Source organism: Colletotrichum fructicola (genome assembly GCF_000319635.2).
Source record: "Colletotrichum fructicola Nara gc5 chromosome Unknown KSG_Nara_v1_contig02, whole genome shotgun sequence".
Lineage (NCBI taxonomy): Eukaryota > Fungi > Ascomycota > Sordariomycetes > Glomerellales > Glomerellaceae > Colletotrichum > Colletotrichum fructicola.
This window is the reverse complement of record NW_027094052.1, coordinates 3,532,849-3,550,147: the sequence shown is the minus strand read 5'-3', so window position 1 is coordinate 3,550,147 and position 17,299 is coordinate 3,532,849. Positions and strand designations below refer to the sequence as shown.

Here is a 17,299-nt window from a genome sequence, read left to right as displayed (position 1 = left end):
CCCTATCCTGATGAGTGAACGTGTCAGAGGTGCACCTCGTTGCAGGGGGGTCGGTCACATTACGGGCAATATTAGGGGAACAGAGGAAGCTAGCAGCAGCAGTCCAGTATCTTACAGCAATGTTGCGTCTGATCAACACTACCTAGGTACCCTTTGTTGCTGCGACACCTACCCTAGACAAGTAGGTATCTTAGGTATGGATGGAGTAGTTCTCCTGTAAGCCAACACCTAAGTCCTAGGTGGATATGACTAGCCTTTGTTTTGCTCAAAGTACCTTTCCCTCACCTTCTACTACCTAGACTTGCCTCATATAAGGTGAGGTGAAATCCGCAGCTAAGACGCACCCTATGCACGCAGTACGGATACACCTTTGAGCGCTCTCAAGGGCGGGAAAGGAGACAGATGGGATTGCTTAGAAGCAGACAGTGCGGCGGCATGTGAAGGGCACGGCCGCTGGATGGGCTTCTGCTGTGTCTTTACTCTTCCACGTTTCTCCAAGATTCCTTTGGCCCTTTGACCAACTGTCTCTAGCTCTGCTGTCTACCAGATGGGCTTACAATCATAATGTTTTGGCTCCTGTTTGACGGATTTTGTCCCTAAAATGGTCTTCTTTGGCGTCTTTGTCGTTTTCTTTGATGTGAAGACGGATGGGCTAATGAAAGGTTGGTGGTTGTCAGGCTTGAAAGGACCCGACTCAAGGCCTCGGAATTGTCTCTTGACGAGCTTGACTCGACACCGGTTCTTCGGCTTGGTGTCCTTTGTTTCTTCTGAATTACAGGATTTGGCTCGTTGCCAGTTTATAGAGAAGCTCTGTTATGGCCGATTATATCCATCCACTTATTCTCCATTAGTGGCCATCGCTGACAGGAGAAGGCTCTGAAGCCCAAAGATCACCCGAGGCGTAGTTAGAGTCAAAAATTCAGATATTTCGACGGGAAAACTTGAGGCTCAGAGGTTAGTTAGCTGGCTGCTAAGTCAGACGAAACAATCGACGCTCTTAAGCTTCTCGCACTAGCGCAAGATGCCCTGCATCAGGTTTGTTCTTCGTGGCGTAATGATTTCTGCTTCGTCGCTCGTTACCTCACCTCTTTCCTATTATCCGATTTCTCTCATTGTGTCTATGGTGAAAATTTGGGGATTGGGCTTTGTGTGTCTGAGCGAGGCAAGCTTCATCTCATCTCTTCATCGAGCCACAAACAGAGTCTGTGACTTCGTCGCCAGTTAGTCAGGGCCAACAGCAGGCAGGTTGTACATGACTGTTGCTGGGGGGCCCCAAATACAGCGTTGGAACGCACAGTGTTTCTCTACTGTCCACATGGCTGCTGGCTTCTCCCCCCTTTTGTCTCCGCTCTTTGCTCTTCAACCCCAGCGGCCGGTGAAGGTGGATAGCGGCCCCCTACCCGCTTTGCTCCCAGTGTAACTGCAAATTTCATCCCCCTCTCCAGCAAGGTTGGGGCAGGGTCTTTGTCCGTTGTTCCCGATATTTATCATCATGCCATTGCAATCTTGGACATACGTATCTGCTGTTGCTGCTCAACTAGCCAACGGAGATGTGACTTGCTTCCTACGCGATTGACTGGTATCGGGCCAAGGGCCATCCGCCGGTCCCCATTTATCGGACGTGCACTCCATTTCCCTGTCCGGTGTTCTGGTCGCCTGGCGAAGGCTAAGCCAAAGACGGCATTGGTTCAGGCACCTGAAGATGCTTTTGAGTATGAAGAATTCATGCTCTCTCGTGGCTACTGGGTCCGGCGCCGGCCACTGGACCGCTGCACACCACAATTTCCGAGGCATAGACACGCCCCGCGTACCGCATGTCCTTCACTCACCGCCTTACTGGCCCGCCGTATACAGCCGCGTCCAGTATGCAAGGCTCAAGCAGAAGCACAGCATGCCATGCCACTCCAAAACAGCGTATAACCTGGAGACTTGACTCTGACCTGATCCTTGACCAAGTAGCACCATTAATGTCGCTCGCAAATTTGCTTCACAGAGTGCGTAACTACTTCTTGACGTCGATCTCGTTTCAAGTATCCTATTCTTACTGCAGACGCAGCCATGCTTCTACCCTTTTTCTATGCCTTCAAGTTGATGTGAACCCGATGCTCCATAATCGAAAGCGCTTAGGCGCCTCCTGCCGACATGTTGAAATGCTGTCGCAAATGGCAGCAGACGTCAGCTGCCACTATGATGTCCCAAAGTCAAATTCTCCATTCATAAACGCCTCCAAATGCGATGCGCTAGACTAGCTCTAGTACAAGACACGGGTCAAGATACGAGCTGTAACAAAGTCAGCATGGATCATGTCGAACAACTCGGGGGAAGAGGGGAGAACACTCACAGCTTAGAGCGTCGAGACTGTCTGAGATATCCTTGATGTCCTCCCCCTTCACATCGCTGACGTCAGCCATAAGGTAGGCGATATCACCCTTACTGTCAGTAATTTGCTTGTCGACGTTGTGGTTGCCCAGAATCTCATTGACTCTGCGCAGAACACCGGGGATGTTGCGATGAATATAGATGACACGAGCGTGGTCGGGTTCGTCAAGAGTCAAGGATCTCAGGTTCACTTCAGGCAAGTTCACGCTGTTCAATGTGATGCCCTGGTTGATGTAGCGGACAAGAGCCTCGGCAACTGTTCACTTGTGAGCCCGGCAAGGAGTAACAATGACAGTCTTGACAACTTACCTTCCACACCAATTGCGCGCTGTGCCTCCTCAGTGCTTCCACCGATGTGCGGAGTAAGAATGATGTTGTTCAAGTTGCGCAGATCCTCTCCCCAGGCATTGAGAGAGCTGTTAAAGTAGTCGCCATTGGCGGCGGGCTCATTGGGATAGACGTCAAGAGCAGCGCCAGCAATCTTGCCAGAGCGCATGGCGTTGATGAGAGCCTGAATGTCGACAACAGTGCCACGACTGGCGTTGATCAAATAGGCACCGGTCTTCATCTTCTCCAGTTGAACAGCTCCAATCATGTTCTTGGTTTCGGGCAGTTCTGGCACGTGGAGGGTCACGAAGTCCGCCTCTTCTAGCAGGCTGTCCAAAGTCGGCACCTGTCTCGCAGTACCCATGGCCATCAGATTGACAACGTCGTAGTAGACAACATTCATTCCCATTGCTTCGGCCAAGACGGACAATTGGGAGCCAATGTGGCCGTAGCCGACGATCCCTGGGAGGGAGTTAGAGTTTACGTTGCTGCCAGACCTGAAATGGGATTGATATACCAAGTGTCTTGCCGCGGATCTCCCAGCACTTCGCGCTGACCTTATTCCAGGTGCCGCGGTGCATTTCGTTCGAGCGGTCGCCAAGCTGGCGGGCCAAAGTAATAATTTCGGCAATGACGAGCTCAGCCACACTGCGAGAGTTGGCGAAGGGAGAGTTGAACACGGCGATACCATGGGCAGCGGCGTACTCGAGGTCGACCTGGTTGGTGCCGATGCAGAAGCAGCCGATGACAAGTAGGTTCTTGGCCTCACGAAGTACTTTCTCGGTCAATTTCGTCTTGGAGCGAATACCAATGACGTGGACGTCCCTATCGTTTAATGGTATGAGTCGCTCATGTTTTACTCTCGAATTCACAATCGTCCATCGTAAAAGGCATTGCCTACCGAATTTTCTCAATGAGCTGATCCTCGGGCAAAGACGTCTTCAGAGCTTCAACCTGGTAGCCCTGTTCAGTAAGGATGTCTTTGCCGGTTTGGTTGACGTTCTCGAGGAGCAGAATCTTGATGTCCTGGGTGTCGAAAGGCTTCAGGAGCTTGGGGGCGGGCCTCCTGGCGAGAGCAGGTCCGCCAAAGCTGGAGGGAGGAGAATGAAAAGTAGCAGTAGGGGAAGTCGAGAGACCAAGGCTGGCAGAGACTTCGAGCTGCTTTCCGAACGCTGAGGCGCCGGTAATATCCTGTGCTGAGGCCATGTCTACGTATGGCTGCTGAAGTCCTAATGGCTGAGGCGCGTGTGACGATGGAGGGGTGATTGGGAATTTTTGATGCGGGGCAGAATAGGCCGATATGCAGCTCGGTTGAGGGTGGTGTCGTGAGGGCCGAGGGGGAGACAGACGACGACAGGTAATGTATTCAGCTCGGAAAGACAAGTGCTAAAGCTGGTGGCGCGGCATTTAAAGATGGCACAACGCTTCGTGATGTGGTCCGGGGAAGAGAAGTTTTATATTCATGGAACGTTCTCAAAATGACGCGGGATGGCCCAGTGGTGACCGAGGCGGGAAAAAAAAAAAAAAAAAAAGAGTACGTAGTGCGTCTACTCCTACCTTACCTTACCTCAGCGCTGCAAGTTGCAGCATTTTACTGGCTGCACACGATGACTGAGAGCATTCCATGGCCATAGAGGTACCTACGTGCGCTATGTAATGAGCACGGTACCCGACAGCACATCCATGGATGTGTTTTACGTACTATGACTGGACAGGCGCATCCGCAATCGCAGCCGCAGCCAGCTGAGATGATGCTCGGTGCGGGCTAGCAGATGCGTATTGCGGAAGGTACAGTAAAGGGCAGACCCCGAAGAGTGGATTTCGTCTCCGGGATCCTACCGCCACGTGTGGACACGGATCTGATACGGTGCGGATGTGGAAACTGAACGCGCCATGTGCATGCATACGCGGCGTCAGGAGCCATGAATCAAGTACCGGGAGTTACTCATACAGTGCTATGCCGACTACTGTGACAGCGGAGTTCTACCGGCAGTCGGTCCATCGCAAGCACGCCATGGGAACGGCACCGAGTCCAGTACGCCGGCGCCTCACCGCGGCCCTTGTCCCATTTCCCGCTGTTTGACACGACTTGTGCTTGAGTCACTGAGACGAAAAAAACCTAGAGAGGGGAGGAAGAGGAAAAAAATCTTGCACCCCTCCAACGCCGGCACGGAAGCGTCATAACGGCCCAGAGCCGCTCTGCGTGGGTCACTGGAAATAGAACAGTCAACGCATTACGGATACATGTCGTGTATTAATGCTTGTTGGGCCCGACGTGCCGGTTACGGACAATTTTGTCGTTCCACTTTGCTGAGGCGATTCAAGGCCCAATCGCCATGCATAGCCGCAAAGTCGTCACCCGACTTCCAGCATACTGGGTAAGGTAGGCTTGTGTTGTCTTGTCAGCCCGATCCAACCTCCCGCAACGCAAGTTCCGCTCCCGACAACTCACGGAGGTTCCTTCTTAGTCGCAGCCGACAGCAACTTCAAATGACCCAGCCTTTCTTAAGCATGGCGTAGATCCCTTGCTCAACTCCATGGCCTTCTCCTCACCGTACTCTATCTGGCCGTCCAGTGACCATTCAGTTTGGAGCACTATGGGGGCTGGGTGAACCCCTCCGATTGACAGTCACACGGGATAAAACTTTGGGGACCCTCGATTGACCCATGCTTACTTGTGTGTCTCTACTACCTCCAATGCTAGCCCCCTATCCGTTACATAACAAAGAAGAAGAACAAACTCAGAAAACACCCGTTCTACGATCCCCGTTTCAGCAGCAACATACAGCATCATTCATGGCCAGGACGTAAATAGCCGTGTCTCTCGGAAGAAAAAGAAAATCGGCGACCGAAATGTCAATTACCATCTATCAAGCAGAACCCTTCTGTGGTTTGCTGCTTGGCCCAAACCTCGTAATGCTGAGGTGGCGCGCAGTATAGACATCGCCACCTCTGTGGGTGCGGAAAGCACTCGTTGGAATAACACATTTTCCTCAAGTCCCGATCAGCATGGATGCCAAGAACCTATCAACAAAAAGTGACTTATGCCTGCATCGCTCAGCTCTGCTTGCACTCAGCCGCCTCCTGCTTAGGTTTGCCGGTATCGTCCTGTACGCGATAGTCAGCTCTGTTACGCAGGCCAGACATGGGCTCGGCTATCAAAGTCGCGGTAGCACTCACCTCGTCCTCAGACTCTTCGTCTTCGTCACGGTCCTCGCTAAGATCGTCGTCGTCGTCGTCGTCCTCGTCGTCGAAGTCGCCCTCCAAGTCATCATCGTCCAACTCCTCAAAGGCCAGAGCTTCGCCGGTAAACCAGTCGATGGCACGGGGGATGAGCTTCTCCTTGATGTCCTCTCCAAGCTGGTAGTCAAGCTCAAGGCGCTCCTCGATGTCAGAAGCGGCGTCGTCGTCCTCCTCCGTGGGGGCCTGAGGAGGCGAGAAGAAGTTGAAGAAGGACTCGGTGGGAACCGTCTTCTTAACGATACGAGTCTGCTTCGTGTCTGTTACAATGGTCAGCGGCCGATTCTTGTATTCCGGATACGCGCCTTCCAAACTCACTCTTGTTCCTCTGCTTCTTGCTCTCGATCCGAACAGTGAGATCCTTGCCTTCCTTCCAATCGATTTTGTCACCTTCGGCATGATCATAGATGAAGTCACCACCGTAGCCGCTCTCGCTCTGGTAGAAGTAGGTTTTGGTGATGGTCTTGTTCGTGAAAAATTCGTTCTCGGCAAACTCGAAGATGAGGCGGAAACCAGGCTTGTCGAGGTACTCCATGCGAATATCAACGAGGTGCTTCAGGGCGGCCTCATCACGGTCGGTAATCATCTCGGCAAGAGAAATTTGGTTCTTCATGGCAGACAGCCAGAACTCGGGGATACCAGAGACGTCGGATGATTCGGTAGACTTATCCGTCTTCTCGGCGTCCTCGGGCTCCTCGTCATCATCCTCCTCCTCGCCGGCCTTGATCTCTTCCTCGGAAGGCTCAGAGCCTCCGTTCACAATTTTGGCACGCTTCTCGTAGAGAGGAGTGAACTTGGCGAAGTACTTCTTCTCCAGCTGGAGAACCTCCTCCTGGAATTCGGCCTCGAGCTTGGAGTGCTCCTTCTGAATGCCCTTGAGGCCAGCGACACGGCGGCGCACCTGAGGAGGGAGGGACTCGATGTAACCGGAGGAACGGCCGACGAGGGAGCCAAGTCTTCCCTGGATCATTTGAACGAGCTTTGGGTTTTGGGCGAAGATGGAGGCAGCGGCGGCGCGATCAAGATCCTCTATGACGGAGAATTGCAAGTTAGTTATCATCCGATGGAGGGGTATGGGCGAAGCCAAATGGCAGAAGAGGGGCACATACCCTCCTTGATGCTGTCAACGCCGGGCTGCTGGGCGTGCGAGGAAATGGGCGCATTCTGAAGGGGGGTATTCTGCGGCGTACTGAGGGCAGATGGTGATCGTTAGCCATCACGAGGACACAACTTTTTGTCGTCGAACACTGCGAGCGAGAAGCGAGGGGTCGCCACCCAGAACAAAGTGCAGCCGTGGGGGAGGTCAGATACTTACGGCGCAGTGGCCGGGTCGAGGCGCTTATTGCGAATAGGCTCAGCCATGATGTGCGATCGACTCTGAAGCCTGTGGAAAGAGACGATGGAGTGAGGGTTGTCGAAACCGAAGGGGATTGGGATTGGGATTGACGGGGCAAAAACAGGAAAACGCCGAGGGTGGGAAGTTGTAGATGCCCAGTCAAGTCTTATTTTGGTGGGGGGCGGCAACTGGCAAAAAAATTCTAGGAGCCAGACTTTGTCCTTCGTTCGTTGGGGCGGGTACCGCTGCTAGGCGCCTTCCACGAGTAGAGAGTAAGGTAGTGACTAGTGGACGGGGTAGTCGACAGCGGGCGGGCTCCAATGGACATCACATGGCGGCCTGTTCTACTGATGACCATCCTCCACTTAGGTAAGGCAAGGTACCTTACCTACCTACCTTGTAAGGTGGGCAAGTATCCGTACCCAAGGTACCTAAGGTAGGTGCAGTACAGTGAGGTAAGGTGGTTTGTATGGCAGGGTGAAAACATTGGCGGGTAGGGTACCAGGCGCTGGGCAGGCATTTGCTGAAGCCTCAGGCCAGGCACCCGTTGCCTTTCCTCAGTAGGTACCAGGTAAACACAACTACCTGGCAGCGCAAGCCATCATCTGAACCTCATCCTTCGAGGTTACCCCTTCCCCTGCGGGGGCAAGACGTTGATACCTACTCAGGGCTCAGAAAGCGGTAAAGACTACGAATGCACACCCCGGCCCAGCCGTGTCGGTGAAGCAAAAAGACTCTTGAGACTCAGTCCTGGTGGACATGGGGGCCAGTTCTTATAGGCCAGCTGCCAGGCTGTCTCGACATGGTAAGGTGTACTGTCGTGTATCTTGAAGTCGGCCCTTACCCTGGTGATTTGGACATTGCCGTGACACTGTCAGACAACTAAGAGCGAAATGTGTGCACCTCTTGGGAACATTTGGAGCGCCCGGATACTATGTTGACAAAGCCAAACGGCAGCAATCCCTCTTGGTAAAGTAGGCATGTAAAGCTCCCAATGTAGGTAGGTAGATACGTAAGTCATCAAGGTACAGTGAGAGACAGGACGCCGACGTAATGAACACTGGACTGAGCTGGACCTAATTACCTTGGAGGTAAGGTGGTTTGGCGTCGGGTGGAGATACTGAGGCGGACGTTCACATCCACGTCCACGCTTGCCTCCAGCCCAGGTGTAGTGCAAACAATCTGTTTGAACGATAGGCACCGTGCCTGAAGTGCCTAGGTGGACATGGTAGCCACGCTCAAGGGATTTGTTTCCTGGTCTCCCGTCGTCTGCACTGGATTGAGGGGTCCAGCCCAGGTTGTGGTCAGGTAGGTAGCTTCCAGTTCCCTCCCTTGTAGGACTTATTTTGTGGTTTCCGAACGTCTTATCAGTGATGAGGACCTAAGGCAGGTAATGGAAGACACCCTAGGGCACCTACCTTTAAGTACCTACCTACCTGCTAAGGTACCTGTCCCATTCGCTGGCGGCTGCCCAGGTGCCTCGCCTTGTGCAACCACAGTACGGACACTGCGGCGATGTACCTTGCCTTGCCGGACCATCATCGCACGGAGTCAGCTCGGAATGCGCTAACCAGCAAAACATTCTTTATTTTCAGTTTCCAAGTGCAACTCAGGCTTTCACACCAGTTCAATAGGCGCTGCTCGTCCACGGCCGCAACAACTGCGTTGCGCCGCCTCTACGGACATCCACCGTTCGACATCCATATCGCGATTCGCTCAAAGCCGAACATTCGGGTCCTTCGCGACACCTCACATCCATCTGCACTTGGCTAAGCTTCGCCGAGTCGACCACCGCATAGCTACCGTTTTCTCGTTCCGCTGCCATGTGCCTCTTCCACTCGGCCTACAGTATCGTCTCTTCTCACTCGGTGTCCGGGTAGCTCGACGGATTCCTGTCTATTCTATTTTCGAAGTGCAAACACCAGAACCTGGCAGCGTGACGCTGAGCCTGAACCCGCATCAAACGTCATCATGGATCAAGATCCGGATCAAGGGCACCATCGTGCCTCCTCGACATCGAGAGCGAATGGCCATGCCCCCCTATACCGTCTCAACTCCAACCAGAGCAGCACGAGCATATTTGAGGAGGTTGAAATGGCCCACGATGAGGTAGGCTCCCTGGCAGCATCGCCACCAAACAGAAACTAAACTTCTTGCCTTTGCAGCTCTTCTCCGGACCAATGGCCGAGAGTCTCCCGACCAGCGTTTCTGCTTTCTCGCACCGCAGACCACGCGCCGATTCTACCACGAGCTTTGCTTACTACCAAGACGAAGATGATTTGGAGCCCTCCCCCACATTCGATGAAGAACGCCGAAGCATGTCCGACGTCGGTGATTTTACCTTCGGCGAGGATGACGAGAGCAATCTTGATATAGAAAGTGGCGATGCAGGTGATGATGACTACATGGCCCATCGCCGAAGGTCATCGACACATTCGCGGTCCTCCGTTCATGCTAGGCTTTTGCGCCGAGACAGTGCGACCACAAGCAAGAGCTTGGGTGGAGACGGTCGAATCAGTCAAAAGGTCTACATGGTCAACGAGGACCTCACGATCGTCATCGCAGGCTTTCGGACTAGTCGTTTGGGCTTTGTCGCTTATGGTCTCCTCTGCGTTTGTACTCTCGGCCTCTCATGGCTTTTGCTGAGATGGTTTCCTCGATGGCAAGTCAGGTTGTTGGGGCGTCCATCTCCATTGGCTGAATGCGACTGGGTGGTTGTCGAAGTAAGTCGTCCCAGGTCACTGATGGGCTCTATATCTAACTCGACTAGAACCAATGGGGTGAGTTCGCTCTTATGGACGTGGATAAGAAACTCTACGGGAGACCAATGTCAACAATTTTCGGCTCTAGCGAGAAAGGCTATATGATGGACGATGATTACGATCCCATCATTACCGAGCTTCGCATGCTCAACTACCGCTATGTTCGCCTATATTTCAATCAGCAAACAGACAAGTTCATCATGTTCAACGGATGGGTCGACCCCAATTGGACCGACCCTCGAGCTGTCAGGGTTGGCATAGACAGCGACGAAAAAGGACTCCGGGAGGTTGTATTCGGTAACAACCTCATCGACATCGAGCAGAAGTCCATACCACGCCTTCTTGTGGACGAGGTGCGTAATGTCGGCTTTGACGTGCCATGATACTGACACGCTTAGGTGTTCCATCCGTTCTATGTCTTTCAGATAGCTAGCTTGATTCTTTGGTCACTGGACGAGTACTACTACTACGCTGTCGCCATATTCTTGATGTCATTTGGTAGTATCACGACAACTCTAATCGAGACCCGGGCGGTAAGCTCCCCATACCATGCATTGATGCGTTCCATGGCTCACTGGCACAGACCATGAAGCGCCTTCGGGAGATTTCGCGCTTTGAATGTGACGTCAGAGTGCTTCGGAACGGATTCTGTGAGTGCTGTGCCAGAATATTTAACTTTAGCTAGACTGACGATCCACGAGGGCGCTTCGTGCCTTCAAGCGAACTTGTGCCCGGTGATGTCTATGAGGTCAGCGATCCGAACCTGACCCAGTTTCCCAGTGACGGCTTGTTGTTGAGCGGTGACTGCATTGTCAATGAGAGCATGCTTACCGGTAAGTCCATTGCGCATTCTTTAGCCTGCTAAATGACTGACAATGTTTGCCAGGCGAGTCTGTCCCTGTGTCGAAAACGCCTGCCACGGATGATACTATGCATAAGTTGGATTTGGCTGCGCCGACAGTCTCGCCAGAGATCGCGAAACACTTTTTATTCTGCGGGACCAAGATTGTCCGCGCTCGTCGACCACAAGAGGATCGAGATGGCGACGCTGTGGCCCTTGCCCTGGTTGTCAGAACAGGATTCAGTACCACGAAGGGCTCTCTGGTCCGATCCATGCTATTCCCCAAACCATCAGGCTTCAAGTTCTATCGGGATTCCTTCCGGTATATAAGCGTTATGGCTGTGGTGGCTATGCTCGGCTTTATTGCATCGCTTGTCAACTTCCTGCGGTTGCAGTTGGCTTGGCATCTAATCATCGTGCGCGCCCTTGATTTGATAACGATCGTGGTGCCCCCTGCTTTGCCGGCCACTCTTACAATTGGCACCAATTTTGCACTTAACAGACTCAAGAAGAAACAGATATTCTGTATCAGTCCGCAGCGAGTCAATGTGGGGGGGAAGTTGGATATCATGTGTTTCGACAAAACCGGAACCTTGACAGAAGACGGGCTGGACATTCTCGGTGTGCGTGTGGCATCGCCTGCGACCGGCAAGTTTACAGACGTGTTATCGGACCCATCGACTCTTGTGCCAAGTCGCAACCACCGAAGTAGAGATGCTGCCCAAGATTCGAAGCTTAAGGCCGCTCTTTTCACAATGGCGACCTGTCACTCTCTAAGGGTCGTAGATGACGAATTGGTTGGGGATCCACTTGATCTGAAGATGTTCGAATTTACTCGGTGGTCTTTCGAAGAGGGCAAGCAAAGCCTGAACGAAGCGGACGATCAGGACCAGGGAAGCCTCGCACCATCTGTCGCTAGACCGCCTGAGGAGTACTCTGATACTCTACGAGATCAAAACGAAAATAACCACTCGGTATGTTATCATGGGTGTCGTTTGAGCAAAGCGGGGCTGACCTCCACAAACAGCCACCTCTTGAACTTGGAGTCCTCAGATCTTTTGAATTTGTTTCGCAGCTTCGAAGAGCGAGCGTGATTGTCAGGCAGTTCGGAAAGCCAAGTGGAGACATCTACGTCAAAGGCGCCCCTGAGTGCATGCGGGAGATTTGCCGAGAGGATAGCTGTAAGTGGATTACCGATGACAATTGCAATTATTGACCGTCTGGTTACTGATGCGTGATGCAACAGTTCCTGTCGACTACGACGAACAACTTGCAAACTACACGCATAAGGGATATCGTGTCATCGGGTGTGCAACCCGCCACATCCCCAATATGAGTTGGGTCAAGGCACAGAAAATGAAGAGACACGAGGCAGAGTCAGACTTGGAGTTTACCGGCTTCATCATTTTCGAAAACAAGCTGAAACCGACCACTGCGTCGGTGTTGACGGAACTTTTAGACTCCAACATCAGCGCAACAATGGTGACTGGTGACAACATCCTTACCGCCATCAGCGTTGCCCGTGAGTGCAACTTGGTCAACAAAACTGCTCACTGCTTTGTCCCGAGATTCATTGAGGGTGAGTAAAGCACCCGTATCATGGTGAATTCTAGTTAACAGATGGAAGGGCATGCTGGCGATCCCAAGGCAAGGTTGCAATGGGAGAGCATCGACAATAGCGACTTCCACTTAAGTGACCAGACTCTACTTGTAAGTCTCACGGAGCGACCTTCACCATGTTTCCCCTACTTACTGTGGCGAAGCCCATGGCCCCACCAGCAGATGTCGACGCATCGCTGGCGTACAACATCAACGACATTCGCAACTACTCACTGGCTGTCACTGGCGAGGTTTTCCGTTGGATCGTAGACTTTGCACCTCCAATAATTCTTCAAAGGGTGGGTGATTACGATAGACGTTCTTACCAAATAACTTGCTGACAGTCACAGATGCTCGTTCGCGGCAGAGTTTTTGCGCGCATGTCGCCTGACGAGAAGCACGAACTGGTTGAGAAACTACAGGGCATTGGGTACTGCTGTGGGTTTTGCGGCGACGGCGCAAATGATTGCGGCGCTCTGAAGGCTGCCGATGTGGGCATTTCGCTCTCAGAAGCGGAAGCTTCCGTTGCAGCTCCATTCACATCTCGTATCTTTGACATCGGATGCGTACCGACGGTCATCCGGTATGCGCAAGACCCTTCTCGCTGGAAGGACACTGCTGACGCATCGGTGTAGTGAAGGGCGTGCTGCGCTCGTAACGAGCTTCAGCTGCTTCAAGTATATGAGTCTCTACTCGGCGATTCAGTTCACATCGGTCAGCTTTCTCTACGCGAAAGCGTCAAACCTCGGCGATTTCCAGGTGAGTCAATGATGATCCCTTCTCTTATATTCAAGACTAAGACAGCCATAGTTTCTTTTCATCGATCTGCTTCTTATCCTACCAATTGCTGTCTTCAGTAAGTTCATCGCGATGACGATGGATCCAGCTTGGTGCGTGCTAATGTTGGCAACAATAGTGAGCTGGGCTGGGCCCTTTCCCACTTTGTCACAGAAACGACCGACGGCGGATCTTGTATCCCGCAAGGTTCTCATACCCTTGTTGGGACAAATGGCCATTTGCATCGCCGTGCAAGCCATGGTCTATGTAGCCGTGCGAGAGCAACCGTGGTAAGTTCATGGAAGCCACTGATGTCTAATTGTACCACTAATCACGCTGATAGGTACATCCCACCACGTATCAACCATGAGAAGTCAAACATCAAAAACTCGGAAAACACCGTATTATTTCTCGTGTCATGCTTTGAGTACATCTTAGCTGGCGTGGTCCTCAATGCAGGGCCTCCCTTCAGAGAGAGCGCATTGAAGAATTGTATGTTTGATACCTCTCACATACTAGCATTTTGCTGATCTTTCTGGCAAGGGCCCTTCTTGGCGACTGTTGGGGTGACTCTCCTGATCACTCTTTACATGATTCTTTTTCCGGCGCATTCGGTCAAGCGTTTGATGCAACTGACGAATACCAATTTGGACTTTGAGCTTTTCATGATCTTGCTTGGTGCCGTTTACTTGGCTGCAGCTTTGACCTCGGAAAAGTACGTTTTCCAAAAATTGGCTAGGGCTGCTGGGGTTTTCAAGGAACACGTACTGAAGACGCCGAAGCAGAGGAAACAGTATAAGATTATCTTGGAGAACATGGAGGTGTAGGATAGCATTCATCAAGGCTTCGCATGACCCACCATGGTTAGCGCAAATACACGCTACCAGCCTCATTGATATGTCAGTAAATTAGTACCATGAGATGAAGGCTATTTTCGCGATGTTCGTCCTCGTAGACAAGAACAACATGATGAACACAGCTTAGTTGATGGAGAAATGGACGTGTCATTGATGCTCCACTCGACCCGCATTCCGGTGCCGACACTGGAGCTAGCCTAAGCGGATCACCCCGGCTCCGAGGGGCCGGGGTTTTCGCTACGACGGCCTGAGACAGGAAAGTCAGCCACGCTGCATCTCCCAACCCCCCAAACAATTGGTAGCTGGTGAAAATCACACTCGCCGATATTCAATTAAGTCCTGTGCCACTCACCTTGTCCTGCAAACGATCGCGCTACTAGTGGTCGACATCGTGAAGTTGCGTTTGTAAAATACAAAAGCTGCCAGATGCCACGATAACAGACGCACACCCTTTTGTGCTCGGACTCGAATCTGGTTTCGAAGTGCAACATCTCCCCAGCCAAAAAAAAAGTTGAGGACACGGAATCTTTTGCTCGACGGAAAACAGCTACTATCTCAGTTTTGGCTTCAAACCATCTTGCGAGCTATTGACGATTTCCTCCTAGTGAAATCACGATGAACATGGGTAAGTCGACCATGGTGCTTTCTCCACCATTGATAGAGGAGGAAGCTTCTGCTGCTTTCATCGCAATGGAGCTACGTCTCTGACGAGATTCAACAGACTGGATTCTCGACAGCGGCTACCTTCCCCATGCAGTTATCAGAGTTGGCATCCGACGACAGCTCCAAGAGCGTCTCGATTCTATCGCAAGCACCTCTCTCAGCCTGGATTACGAGCGTAAGATGACCTTTATCGAGAAGTTACGCACGCAGCCCATAGCCATCGAGACTGCTGCTGCCAACAAGCAGCACTATGAAGTCGGCACCGGCGTGTTGGCCACATGCTTGGGCCCTCGTATGAAGTACTCATGCTGTCTATACCCCAAGGGCGGGGAGACGCTGGCACAGGCTGAAGTTGCCATGCTGCAGACTTATGTGGAGAAGGCGGAGTTGAAGGACGGCATGAGCATTCTAGATCTCGGGTGAGCCTTCATTCCTTCCCCTTTCTTGACGGAACAGTCATGCCGAGGTAACTTGGGCTAACTCACTCTGCGTAGCTGCGGCTGGGGGTCGGGCGCGCTTTATTTTGCAGAGGTCCTTCCTAACTCCAAGGTCACTGCGTTCTCTAACTCTAAGACGCAAAAGGAATACATTGATGGAAAGGCCAAGGAGAAGGGTCTGGCCAATCTCACAGTGATCACAGGCAACGTTGTCGACTATGAATTTGAGCCTGAGTCCTTCGACAGAGTCGTGTCCATCGAGGTGCGTAGCGTCCCAAACGCGCACAGTTGAATCGCTACTGATGAGCACAAGCTTTTTGAGCACATGAAAAACTATGAGTTGTTGATGGCCAAGGTCAGCAGGGCTTTGAAAGGAGGCGGCAAGCTTTTCGTGCATATTTTTGCACATAAGACCACGCCGTATGACTAGTAAGTTGAGTATTTTCCTGGTGAGGAATACCATTACTGACATAGGCAACGCAGCGAGGAGGGTTGGATGACAACGCATTTCTTCACCGGAGGCACCATGCCGTCTGTTGATCTGCTTCTGTACTTCCAGCATGATCTCAAAATCCAGAGGCAGTGGTGGGTGAACGGCCAGCATTACTCCAAAACGTGTGAGGTACGTCAATTTCCCCTTTTCAATGCTTGTCCCTGAACGCACCGAGCGACCTGACGTCTTTGCAATAGGATTGGCTGAGCAAGATGCTTGCACACAAGAAGGAGATCTGGCCGCACTTGGTGGAGACCTACGGAGAGCAGGATGCCAGTGTATGGTATAACCGGTGGCAGATATTTTACATGGCGTGTTCCGAGCTGTTTGCCTATCAAGGCGGCGACATCTGGGGCATTGCGCACTATCTGTTCGAGAAACCAAACTGATCATTCCACTGGACACGCACGTGTAACCCTGTCATATTCATAGAATAGCCATATCTTCTTTGTTGGCTTCGGTCCGGCAAATCTTGATCAACCCATGGCTGGTGATGCTTATTTTGCTCCAACGTCGATTCCCTCCACGGCACCGGGTCAAAACGTGAGGATCAGTGATCCCAGGGATGCTTCCAGCCCAGCAAAACGGGACCTGCACACGATTGTCAGCTACAATGGATTCAACTGCACGCATCACCAAGGGCATGAACACACCATCCTTCTTCGCGCGATACATCAGCTACCAATGGCAAATAGTCAGCATGTCTGTTTCTCGAGCGTCATATCGTGGCGAGACAACGCACAAAGAACCACATGCCAGCACCCAGAGCAGTCGCTGTATAGCGGTAAATGCCCGGGACGTGAGGCGTGGGAGGCTTGGGGCCGGGATACATCGTGAGAATGCGGCAAGGCGCGTCGGTCGGGGTAGACGGGATCTTCTGAGGAGTTCAATTAGAAGCTGTCATAGAACCAATTGACGAAAACGACATGAACATACCAACCTCGAATATCGCCGGTTCCTCTTCGCACGCGGAGTTGGGGAAGGGACGGGGTAGAGCAGCTGGAGGTGACTGAAAATAGTGGTAGGACGAACGACGTTGGAGCATCACCATGCAAGACCGGGAGCGCTGTGTGGAGCTCTGCCTTGGCTGTTTAGGTAATTGGGGCGGAGCTGGGAGACGACGAATCAATCTGTATCGATTAGGTGTCTCCCTCAATTGCAGGTTGGTGCCTCATGTGCCTGCCTGGAAACCTAGGTACCTATCTAAACACCGCTGATACGCAGCCCCCGCCTTTGTGCCCGGTGGGGCTTCTCCGGGCCGGGACACTGGCCCGGGTGTTGGCTGGCCCCTACCGTCTCAAACCATTGACAGCCCCTGGAGCAGAGTGGACACAGAACTCTTTGAGTGCTGCACAATGGCACAAAGAGACGGCCCCGTAGCACCATTTCTAGCGGGACGTTGAACCGATAAGTCCCCGTATCGCAACATCAACGCACCTTACCTACCTTGCCTACGTAGACTTCATACGTAATTCGAGCCACCTATCCTCCAGCACCATTCCCAATAAACCTCTACATTGACCAGAAGGCAGCAGCCAATCCACCTATATCCTTCTCCTGATCGAATTTTCTGATTACCCTATCAGAC

General features: G+C 52.3%; 5 protein-coding genes across 5 annotated transcripts; 2 read left to right on the top strand and 3 right to left on the bottom strand.

Annotated features, from left to right (window-relative positions):
- Positions 1–2,251: 2,251 nt before the first annotated feature.
- Positions 2,252–3,912, bottom strand: SER3 (D-3-phosphoglycerate dehydrogenase 1; the record flags this gene model as incomplete). The annotated part of the gene is made up of 5 exons (XM_032033683.1): positions 2,252–2,280; positions 2,342–2,635; positions 2,689–3,168; positions 3,224–3,531; positions 3,608–3,912. 5 exons carry the CDS (start codon positions 3,910–3,912, stop codon positions 2,252–2,254), a joined length of 1,416 nt encoding a protein of 471 aa, XP_031886853.1.
- Positions 3,913–5,763: 1,851 nt separating this feature from the next.
- On the bottom strand, positions 5,764–7,308 carry CGGC5_v003736 (putative nucleosome assembly protein; the record flags this gene model as incomplete). Its single annotated transcript, XM_032033684.1, has 5 exons — positions 5,764–5,814; positions 5,887–6,206; positions 6,265–6,975; positions 7,056–7,135; positions 7,262–7,308. 5 exons carry the CDS (start codon positions 7,306–7,308, stop codon positions 5,764–5,766), a joined length of 1,209 nt encoding a protein of 402 aa, XP_031887090.1.
- Positions 7,309–9,253: 1,945 nt separating this feature from the next.
- CGGC5_v003735 (putative cation-transporting ATPase) lies at positions 9,254–14,088 on the top strand (the record flags this gene model as incomplete). The annotated part of the gene is made up of 17 exons (XM_032033685.1): positions 9,254–9,391; positions 9,448–10,005; positions 10,053–10,397; positions 10,443–10,577; positions 10,628–10,694; positions 10,746–10,877; positions 10,931–11,859; positions 11,913–12,066; positions 12,132–12,464; positions 12,513–12,595; positions 12,649–12,783; positions 12,835–13,067; positions 13,120–13,243; positions 13,295–13,340; positions 13,401–13,551; positions 13,605–13,753; positions 13,805–14,088. The coding sequence occupies 17 exons, from the start codon at positions 9,254–9,256 to the stop codon at positions 14,086–14,088; spliced, it is 3,996 nt and encodes a 1,331-aa protein (XP_031887089.1).
- Positions 14,089–14,733: 645 nt separating this feature from the next.
- CNMT ((S)-coclaurine N-methyltransferase) lies at positions 14,734–16,100 on the top strand (the record flags this gene model as incomplete). Its single annotated transcript, XM_032033686.1, has 6 exons — positions 14,734–14,743; positions 14,840–15,200; positions 15,276–15,480; positions 15,532–15,647; positions 15,702–15,840; positions 15,909–16,100. The coding sequence occupies 6 exons, from the start codon at positions 14,734–14,736 to the stop codon at positions 16,098–16,100; spliced, it is 1,023 nt and encodes a 340-aa protein (XP_031887088.1).
- Positions 16,101–16,261: 161 nt separating this feature from the next.
- CGGC5_v003733 (NADH dehydrogenase [ubiquinone] 1 beta subcomplex subunit 2) lies at positions 16,262–16,762 on the bottom strand (the record flags this gene model as incomplete). The annotated part of the gene is made up of 4 exons (XM_032033687.1): positions 16,262–16,302; positions 16,365–16,389; positions 16,454–16,588; positions 16,652–16,762. The coding sequence occupies 4 exons, from the start codon at positions 16,760–16,762 to the stop codon at positions 16,262–16,264; spliced, it is 312 nt and encodes a 103-aa protein (XP_031886851.1).
- Between the last annotated feature and the right edge of the window lie 537 nt (positions 16,763–17,299).